This window comes from Danio rerio, chromosome 1, assembly GCF_052040795.2.
Source record: "Danio rerio strain M-AB ecotype USA chromosome 1, GRCz13ab, whole genome shotgun sequence".
Classification (NCBI taxonomy): domain Eukaryota; kingdom Metazoa; phylum Chordata; class Actinopteri; order Cypriniformes; family Danionidae; genus Danio; species Danio rerio.
This window is the reverse complement of record NC_141021.1, coordinates 21118732-21130259: the sequence shown is the minus strand read 5'-3', so window position 1 is coordinate 21130259 and position 11528 is coordinate 21118732. Positions and strand designations below refer to the sequence as shown.

At 33.5% G+C, this 11528-nt stretch overlaps 1 protein-coding gene across 1 annotated transcript; it reads left to right on the top strand.

Annotated features, from left to right (window-relative positions):
• Window positions 1–437: 437 nt before the first annotated feature.
• On the top strand, window positions 438–11365 carry polr1e (RNA polymerase I subunit E). Its single transcript, NM_001020704.1, is given in 12 exon segments — window positions 438–530; window positions 752–855; window positions 963–1039; window positions 1119–1204; window positions 2941–2993; window positions 4717–4861; window positions 6656–6766; window positions 6852–6948; window positions 8283–8413; window positions 8577–8658; window positions 8743–8874; window positions 11078–11365. Coding segments are annotated over 12 exon segments (1242 nt in total). The 5' UTR covers window positions 438–472; the 3' UTR covers window positions 11244–11365.
• Window positions 11366–11528: the final 163 nt, after the last annotated feature.

Here is an 11528-nt window from a genome sequence, read left to right as displayed (position 1 = left end):
AGCATTACTTAGTCATGTCTACAAGCATAAACCTTATTCTGGACATAATCTAAACAAGTGTATGAATATTATAGTTTTATTGCTCAGTCCTAACATGAAATTCAATATAAAAAGCTTGTAGAATTAAGAATACTTATTTGCCATCATCAGTTTAAAATAAATTACCTTCACTTTATTTTTATTTATTTCAATTTAAACAAATAGGCCTTTATTTATTTATTTTGTCATTTATTTTGCATTTTAGACCAAATGCAGCCTTGAAGAACAAAATAGACTACTTTCAAAAGCTTTTACAATACATTTTGAAAGGCTTTTAATCCATATTTATTAAATTTTAAAAATAGTTGTGCAAATTCAATTTATATCATTTCCTCAGAACAATTGAATGGACGGCTGTTTAAACTGTTTAAACCGAGTGGTGTCGCTGTTCGTGCAGGAACGCGTGCTAATATCAGCCGAGGAAACCGTAATAATGGCGGCGACCTGTTCGTGGAAAACATGTGAAGAAACGGAACAGAATACTTTTATTGGTAATGTTTTAATACCCAGAGTATCATAAATGTAACATAATATATAATTGCTGTTATTTGTTAGCTTTAATAAACTAATCTTATTCTTCCTCTATGTATTAACGCACCCACGTGGATATGGTCATCTCGACCAAATAATAAACAATGTACACTCAGCCTAACAGTATAGTTGGTAAAACTGTCACGCATTGTATTTTAAAGCATTATTCTTGTCATTACAGTTAAGTTCTCTAATGGAAATGTGAAAAATGCCGAGGAGCTGGACTTTACTGTATTCAAACACTCAAATGCATCAAATCCCAGAAAGAAAAACAGAAGAATAGTGGTAAAACACTTATACCTACTGCGTTTGTTTTATAACTTTAAAAAGTCTAAATTGAAGCAATTGTGTTGTTTGTGCTGTTAGGAACTAACTTTATCTTTTCTATGTAGGTTGCAGATTCAGATAGGCTTCCCTATGTAGGGAGCAATTTTGGGTCTGGATCGCTGCAGTCTAATAATATGTGCAAGTGAGGTCATCACGTTGTTATTGATTTGCCGAGCAACACTTAAATAACCTCTCAATAATGGTGTAAATGTTGTCAACAGGTATTTTGTGGGAGTTCTTGACAAGCAGACTATGCAAATGAAAGTTCATAGTGCTCAGCTGTTCAATATGCTGCCCGTTATACCAGGTAAACAGTTTTACATCTGAAATATTATGGACATGAATGTTTAGGGCTCTTAGAGTTCAAATGAACTTTTACTCGTTTTGGGGGGTGAAATTGTTTGCATGCCTCTAAGTCTGTAACGTTAGTAATATTATTTGTATTACCATGTTAACTGAGTGCTGTTAGTATAATATCTCATACATTATTATATTGTGTAATAATCGTTAATGGTTATCATTTATAGTGAACAAGAATATTTATACTATTCAAATATTTTTGTTATGACAGCGCTCTGAGAGGTTTAGTATGGTAATAAATATGTATTTGGCATTGGTCTTGGCGGCATAGATCTGCTACGCTGCTGCTGCTTTGATTGCTATGGCGGAACAAGTTCTGAGACTTGCTACTGCCAGTATATTCACAGACATGCAGTATAGACTTTTTTGAGAGATGTAAACAATAACTATGGTTTAAATGTATTTCCTGTTTTACATTTTTTGTTTCCATAGTTTCTAAAAGGTCCACCTATTGATAATGTTATGACAGCTGTTTTTAACGTTAAGATGGGATTTAATTGAAATGCCTCTTGTTACAGTTATGAAATAGTTTGACAGGACATGTTCATTGGCCAGTGACATCATATATATATATAAAACCCATAGCAGATATATACAAAGGTGGAGGGGGTTCTCTGAAAAACACACTATATACTATATAATGCTCCACTATTTTCTTTTCCAATTCAACAGTAATGTTTTGGGCTATGTTCACACTGCAGCCAAATGTGGCCCAGATCAGATTTTTTTGCTTATCTGTGACTTAAGTAATGACCAAACTGCATGGAATCTCATCTTTATAGTTCAGATTTGTGCCACTATCAAATGCGAAATGCATCATTATCTGTGCTGCAAACATCATCTATTCCTCAGCAGCATTGTAGAATGACGAACAGGACAATTACTTTACCACAGATAGTTGGTTGTTCATTTTAAAAAAGATTTTGAAGGCAAAACTGGTTTTGTTAATGATGGGGCACGGGTTGATCGTGAAGCTGAAGAGCGTCGTGGGTGTTGCAGATATCCGTACACTAAGGAGGGGGCACTTTCATTTTAAGGGGGAAATTTCTTTCCAATAGAAAAAAGGGCAGGTGCTCGAGCACCCGAATCCCCCTTCAGCACGTGCCTGCTGTTTATAACGAAGTAAAATAAAATAACTCTGCAAACAGAGACCAACTCCACCTTCACAGTTCAGTTTGCGACTGCTCATTAACCCTTGATGAGTTTACCACAGCGGTGGTCAGAAAGACACGCACCGCGGTTGTCATAGATCACAAATGATCAGTGTTTTCAAATCACAAGTGACTTATTTTAGGTCTGTAAGGCCGTAATACGCGTTCGTAGTAGCAGAACAATCCTTTAAATTTTATGAAATATGAAAGGGGCAATAATCATGTAAGCATGATCTGACAATTTGCTTACTTCATACATTTCGTGTAAAATTAGACATTTTGTGCTGTCCGTAATGTACTTTTGCGCATGCAGATCTGTTCACACTGCAAATCTGATATTGGCCACATTTATAACAACAATGTAAACAGCTATGCAAAAAAAATAAATCAGATCTGAGAAAAAAAATCAGATTTGAGCACTAAGCCTTGCCATGTGAACACAGCCTTGGAGCCAGGAAAGTGAGTTATGGTTTTATTTAGTTTGATTGTTTGTCACTGAACAGGATGTGCATTATTAATTCTATGTCTTCAGGTGAAGCAACAGAAGCTGAAAGCGAAAATCAACCCTCAACATTCAGAGATAAGGTAAGTAGCTCATCAGGTGAATATCTAAATGGATTGAACATATTACTATATTAAACTGTATAACGTTGAAGTCAGAATTATTAGCCCACCCTAATTATTAGCCCCCTGTTTATTTTCTCCCCAATTTCTGTTTGACGGAGAGAAGTTTTTTTTAGCACATTTCTAAACATAATAGTTTTAATAACTTATTTTTAATAACTGATTTTTTTTTATCTTTGCCATGATGACAGTAAATAATATTTGACTAGATACTTTTCAAGACACTTTTATACAGCTTAAACTGACAATTAAAGGCTTAACTAGGTTAATTAGCTTGACTAGGCAGGTAAGGATAATTAGGCAAATCATAGACTATCGAAAAAATATAGCTTAAAGGGGCTAAATAGTTTTGACCTTAAAATGTTTTTAAAAAAATTAAAAACTGCTTTTCTTCTAGCCGAGATAAAACAAATAAAATTTTCTTCAAAAAAAATATTATCAGACATACTTTGAAAATGTTTTTGCTCTGTTAAACAACATTTGGGAAATATTTAAAAAAAGAAAATTCAAAGAGTTAAATCTACATTATGAAATGCACCAAACATTACATACATCAGGATTATTAACATTATTAACCATGAGAATAGCAATTGTCTTATTCTAACTATCACAGGCTTTCATATTTTATATATTTTTGTTTATAATCAGTAGTGTTTAGTAAATTTAATTATTATTAACTGCATACAAACTACAACTGGTTTAAGAATGTGCTTTTGCAAACAACTTCAGGAGTATAATTCATAGATGTATTCAAGATGCAAAATTCTAAGCATTTATTGCACAGTTATATGCACAGTAAGGAAGCAGGGTACAAGGAAATTCTTTCTTTGCAGTCCACACTGAATGCCAAGGAAGGTTTAAGGTATAAAAATAAAATAATTTAACAAAAAAGGCAATCGAAGAGCATGCAAAAAAATATTTACATGACCTTTCGATCTTGTTAATTTGCAAAGCTTTAATAAGGTAGAATCTACTAACTTGATCTTGCAAACAACTACTAACTATTAAAAATATATATAATTCATGTATGCATGATTTTACTATCAATCATTTACTAACCATAAGTGATATTCAAATTATAGTGAATCATCTAAAGAAAAGTTTATAATGATAAAAAAAAGAAATAAAGTATATTTATATGGTTTTGAAAAGTGTTTAAACTATTATACTTTATATGCCATAAATGTTTTTGGAGTCATATTTTACAACATGACATTTTTATTGATTATTATCATTAAAATTTTCTGGAATATTCAGGTGAGCATGAAAAAAAAGTTGGAACATAATGGTGACGCATATCTAAGTGAAACAGCTATGAATACACTTTCAATAAGACAACAAAAATCTCTTTAATTGTGTTCAAGTGTGTTTTTGGGTGACATTTTAGAGTAGACTAGTTGTTTAATTGTTTTATTAACAGATTGCTTCTTTTTTTCCCGAAAATAATTTATACATGTTTTGCCAGACTGTAAGATTGTTCATTTTACTAAAGTATTTTATCTTTTTGATATTTAAGTGTTTTCTTCTTTATCAAATGAGAACAGTACAACAGTCTGCCTTTGAATCCCTGGAATTGAACTGACAAATTCTAAAAGTGCATCACAGGAGCGGGAGTTTAGCATGGGAATAGGATTTTAAATGCATTTTTGATCAAATGTGTGTATTGGGTTTGTTTTTTGCACAGGTGGATGCTCTCATCGAAGCTTTTGGGACAAATAAACAGAAGCGGGCTCTGAGCTCCAGGAGACTCAATGCAGTGGGCAATGAAACGCTCCATCAGGCTGTGGCACAGGCCGCCAGCAACATCATAGACCAGAAAGGAGTAGAAGGTAAGCAGCAGCATGTTGCTGTTCAAATGCAAAGCACAGTAGCCACACAATTGGTTAAAACTGAGTTTTGGGACCATGAAGTCTTCCTCGTTCGGGTCAAGTCTACCTCTGAATTATTTTTAAAAAATGCTTCCGCTTCCACATGGAGCGCTAAGTGCAGAGGGAGGAGTGGGTGTGGCTGACGGAGCAGGGGGAAAAGTGGCCATGCCACGTGGACGCGATCTCACTCAGTCATTGGGTCTTTCTGCTTGACAGGTCTGCCTTGCTTTCAGAAAGCACATGCTCTCATGAATAATTAATAAGCAGGGTCTTCTCATAGGATAAGAAAACTCCACTGTGAATAATAATGATAAACCGACACATTATCAATCCACTAGCAGATTCACACTGTGATCGATTTTGATTCTGCTCCAAAATGTATTTTAAACTCGGAAGATGAAATCAGTTGAAAAAAGCTCAAAATTATCCAGTTTTCCCCACAATAAAACTTGACAGGTGCTAACATTGTCTTAACTGATGCTCAACACACACAAATCTGTTAAAATCTCAAAATAAGTACTCCACGGTGTCATGAACCTTTAAAGGTGCACTAATCGAAATATACTAAATTATATTTATTTTTGAATACACCAAAACAAATATGCCCATCTTCCAAAAGGACCTTGCCCCTTTTTGATATCTCCACTTACTGTTGATTTGCTGCAAGTATGATCTAGGACTCAATTCAATTTTATTTCAAATTCATTCAATTAATCTTTATTTCTATAGTGCTTTATAAAGAGCATAGAGACTCACTGTGCTCGAAAATGTTTTTCAAGTATCACTAGTCCACTTTTAAAAGAAAATCAAAGTGTTAAACATATACTTTTGGAATTGTTAATGTAATCAGACAGCAATTTGTATCTGGAGAGACTTAAAAGGAAAGATTTTTAAATATTCAAAAATGATAAAAAGATGTTTATCAAAAGTAAACCTAAAAAAATGTTTTATCTCCATTATTATTTATTGCGGTTCGGCTTTTTATTTTTTTATTATTATTATAGAAAAGTGATATTCATAAAATGTCGTAAATTTGATCTGGTTTTGCCATGAAAAAGGCAGAGAAGCTGATATGGCAATCAATTCAAAACTCTCTCTTTTTTTTCTCTCTCGATCTTTAAAGGGTTATTTAATGCAAAAATGAAAATTACCTTCTAATTTACTCACTTTCAAGGCATCCTATGCATTTAAGGTAGCCACAACAAATGTGAAAGTAATTGCATATTGTCTAACAAGCCATTTCATTTACTGCAGATTTAATGAAAATTAAATATTAATCAGATAATGTCATTGCGCAGCTTTCTTGCCGCCAGACAATCGCTGATTTGATCATCATGATTTTGAAAGACAGAGGGATAGATAGATCTGTCTACAAACACAAGCACATGCAGCCATCTCAGATCAGTTCATCCAGACATTTTATTCTGATTCGCTAACTTGTTTGAGGAACCAAATTAGCCAGAGACCAGATATCATGATTAAAAGATCCTGGATAGGCCAAATCATCTTAGATCATTTAAGTCTCATTTATGACATGTGTAGTCTCCTGGTTCACATCTTACTGTTTTAGAGAAACTAAAACGCATATCTACCCACAGCATATCTGACTGGCTGGTGTAAAGATACTTTAGTGAAACTTTCAGTTTTAGTGTTTGGGTAGTTACTTTTGTAGATCAGTGTGGATTTTTACTATTTATAAGACTGAACTGTGCATTAAAAAGGCATAAAAATATTTTCTCTTATTCTGGCTTCCAGCTCTTCGTAATGAAGTGATTGAAACGGAGGCTCAGAGTGATGCAGCCCTCTTCCTCCCTCCATGCAATGCTAATGCGGATAAACTAGAGGATGTTTACCCCTTTGACCAGCGTATCCTTTTGACTTTGATTCACAATTCTTCATCTAGTAATGCTCCACTAAAAAACAGTGTTTAGATTCTTAACTTTTGTTCTAGTGTTGACTCCAAATGAGTTTGAATCCCTGAAAGAGGTTGGAGCGAAGTATGCAACCCTGAGCTCTGAAGACCTGCAGAAGATGAGAGATAACCACTGGTATGGAGATTAACATGATTTTGATAAGTGAATTTTCATATTTACACATTAATTATTGGTGAAAAAGACCACATTACTACTTAATATTTCTTTTTTATATATATATATATATATATATATATATATATATATATATATATATATATATATATATATATATATATATATATATATTAGGAAACATTCAAAAGACATTAATTTATTTGATATAAAATATTTGTTGATATGAAAATTTGCCACTATTAACCAAAAGTAGAATTTGTTTTCATATTGTTTGTTTTATTATATCATCATTTATAATTTCTGTCATTTATTCTTTAGTTTGTTCTTTTTATTTTTACTATTATTGTTGTTGTTGGCATTATTATTAATATTATTATTTAACAACCTCCTTTATTCCTGTATTTTGATTATTACATGTATTTTTTTTGCTCACTGTTATATTCTGATCATTTTTTGTGTTCACATAATTTCAAAATAAAATAATGGAAAATGTAATTGGGGAAACAAACTACCAAAACAGAGAAGGCTTGTTGTAAACTATGGAATGTTTATAGAATTTATCTATGAACAATTTAATCATTTAGATTATAATTGATCATTTTTAAATGTCTCTAGTAATCATTTAGAGACTTAAAACGTTCATATCAAATTAATCTAAGTCTCCTAACTAAGATTAAAATAATGCATTCCTACTGTCAGATTAAAGGAATAGTTTACACAAATGGAAATTTGAAATAAGTTGTTTACATTTTAAGACTTTTTATATGTAAAACAAATGTTACACACATACTGTTTGCTATGGAATGTCAAAACTTTATAGCTCATTATCTCAAAATTATTCACAACGCAGATATAACCTTGTAATTCCAAGGTGACAAATTGTCATCATTTACTCACCCTCCATTAGTTCCAAACCTTTGAGTTTCTTTTGACCAATATATATATATATATATATATATATATATATATATATATATATATATATATATACTGAAGTATGTTGGAAACAGGTAACCATTGTCTTCCATAGTAAGAAAAATAAATACTATGAAAGTCAATAGCTACCAGTTTTCAACACATTTTTCAAAATAATCTTCTTTTCTGTTTAACAGAAGAAACACAATCAGGTTTGTAAAAAGGGTGAGAAATTGGCAGAATTGTTCTTTTTTGGTGAACTGTCCCTTCAATTAAAAACAAACCTACAAACATTCTAGAGATGTTTCAGAGTCATGGAAATTAATTTGTGTAGAAAGAGTTTAATTTGAGGTCAATTTTAGCTCCTGATTAGACTTTGAAATTCTTATTTGTACTAATCTAATTGCCTTTTTTAGTCCGCAGACTGTTCTCAAACATCTTGAAACACTTTCCAAAGACGAGGCGGATCGAGACAGACAGTGTCGTTGTGCCTGGTACCTTTCCTTTGTCATCAGAGCCTCGCTACAGAAACGAATTTCCTTTAAATGTGAGTTTTACAGAAGCAAAGCTAAAATATTGAATGCGTCTGTCTGTACAATAGATGATAATAATGTATTGATTACAAATACACTTATTGTATATGGCCCCTGTTTTTTTTTAAGTAAATAAATAAATAAATAACCTGAATTGCTTTTAATCCGTTTTACAAGTTGGTAGTGACGATGGATGTCCACGAATCATCATCAACAAAGTGCTGAAGAATTTCACCGTAGAGAGTTTCCACAATGGCAGGTGTGCTTGCGTCTTAATATTTACTATTTTTTGATAAAACCTTCAGATAATGGCCGTATATCAATGCATGTTTTGTCTCTACAGTCTCAGGAACACAGTGTCGATGTCCATGCGCATGAAAATGGCTTCTTACTGTCTGGCTTTACTGCTTCACATGGGTGGCCAGACTGCAAACCTCACACTCCTACACAGGGACATGAGCATCAGCGAAAACAAGTCAGTCCAATGCTTCCATTTACAAACATATTATTAATATTGAGAATTCTTTTGTTGGTTTTTCTGAATTTAATGTTTATATGTTTCGATATAGGATAATATATTCATCTGCTGTAAGATAGGGCTGGACGATTGATCAAAGTAATCGAAATCGACATTCAGAACTTAAAATCAATCTTTTTCCAGGTCAATTTTATCAATTACTTTTCCTACCATATGTGGAGTCTCGTGACCCTGCTCTGTTTACAGTTCTGTGTTGAGCACAGCATATATACTGGTGCAGCCTTCACATGGTCGGATACCCCTCGACTAATGCCAACGCTGACCTCTCAAAAATGTAACTACATGTTGTGACGACACATAACGTAAACTCTGTGATTGGTCTGCTTGGTAGCATTGACAAGTGGAGGCGCGAAGAGGCCAAAGATAAATAAATAAATCATTCATAAATCATAATCGAGTTAAATGTTCAATTAATTGAGATTTTGATTTCAGGCCAAATCGTCCAGCCACACTGTAACACTTTAGTAACATATATAACTATTAGCTACAAACTGTTAGCCTCACTTAATTAATGGTTTACTAACAGTTAGCAGGGTAGTTGTGAGTTTAGGTATATGAGAGGATAATGGGAAATAGAATATGGTTGGACAGATAAGGAATTAATATGTGATTTTATAAGTACTAAGAACAGGTGTAAAATATGCAAGCTAGTTCAAAGTGAGAATTGGTCCTCATTCGGAGTGTGCATTTTCAATAATGGAAATGTTTGTAAACAATTTCCAGTCAAGCGTTAATGTGGTCAAAAAATGCTTAGAATCCTATTGTATGTATATCATAGATTTATATATACACTCCAATATGGACATCTGAAATGGTCATGAATGAGCATACATAAAATTATTGCTAATTTGATAACAGATGTTCGTTTTTTTATTTTATTCAATGACCTAAAGCACACTGCCAAAATATCAATGGATTGGCTTCACAACAACTCGGTGAATGTCCTTGAGTGGCCCAGCCAGAGCCCAGACCCATATCCTATTGAACATCTCTGGAGAGATCTGTAAATGTCTGTCCACCGTCACTTCCCATCCAATCTAATAGAGCTTGAGAGGTACTGCAAAGAGGAATAGGCAAAAATTCCCAAAGAATAAAATTCCCAAAGCCAAGGTGTGCTAAGCACAATTTCAAAAACTCTTTTTTCACATTGTCATTATGGGGTATTGTGTGGAGAATTTTGAAGAAATAAATTAATTTAATCCATTTCAGAATAAGGCTGTAACAAAAAAAAAAAAAAAAAGTCAAGCCCTATGAATACTTTCCGGGTCCACTGTACTGTCAGTCAGAGCAGCTGTTAGCCGTATCAGTTTGAGTCTCAATCAGACAGAAAATTAAGAGGACATAGCTGAACCTCATCCGTGCTCTCCAAAATAAAATCTGACCAGTGTCTTTCACATATATTTGGAATAAGCATGTGCAAGTAATATGAAACATTCATATATATTTTGCGATTTTGTTATCTTAGATTGGAGAGCGGCTACATTGAGAGACAAATGACATTTTACAATCCACACCTTCTGCTATTATGGTTGAAGCTGCTCCTTCTTTGAGGAGTTTTTAGCTGAATCCAGCACTGAACTGGGAGAGATTCCGGAAGCTGTTTTTTGTCAAATGCTAGCTACACATGTTTTTAAAATTCACTGGAACGTAATTAAAATTAAACTGTAAGCACTTCTCTCTTTATTTTGTTATTTGGAAGCCCAAATACAGAAACAGAAGAAGCTCTGTGGAAATAGCAGCATTTGGACTGCATTTTAGCTTTCTCTGCTATAACAATACAGCGCATTGGCCACGCCCCTTTGCTGCAAATGGTGTATGTGCGGGGTGAATGCGCGTAACCTGAAGCGTTTGTGATCTCCTTAACCAAGGTGTATTTTCTTGTAGTCCACAAACTTCATTCCTTGTAGACTTTGCTAAGCTAACTCTGAAAGGCCAGTTTCCTTTTGTATTGACCTTTGAGCATATTACATTTAGCGATGTTTATGTTCACACAGCTACATTACACATCAACTAAAGTTAAAATATGATATCATAATGGACCACCCTTTAAACTCAATTTTAATATGTTGGATGAATGTATTGTTTTAATATTTTGTCTCCAAATTCTAATATATTAGACAAAAATCTTGTCTGTGCACAGAATGTTGGAGGTGGCAAAAGCCATGGGACTGACCCTGTCCCGCCAAAACGCCTTAGGCAAAGAAGGGGGCTTGATAGAAGACGAGCATAGAATGGTCTCTTTGGTGCTTCCTCTGGTGCATTATGATCGACGGACGGAACGCAAGAAGCGCAAGAGGATGAACTAACCTGAGAACAGTAGTTGCATTCATTTTTAAGATGTGCAAGTACAAGCTAAATCTGCTATGTGTTACACTTTACAGACTTCTAATATCGAATTGAAAATAAATAATTATTCATTAAATAGAAACTGGAATTGCCATGTGTTTTGATTACATTTACAAATTGATGTAAACTCTCCAAATGAAGATGATTTTGTTATATTTTGGTTAGATGACTGAAGTTTTGATTGAATGTTTTTGTGAAACAAACAAACACAATCGTTTTCTCCAAATCCATGTCTATGTAGTATG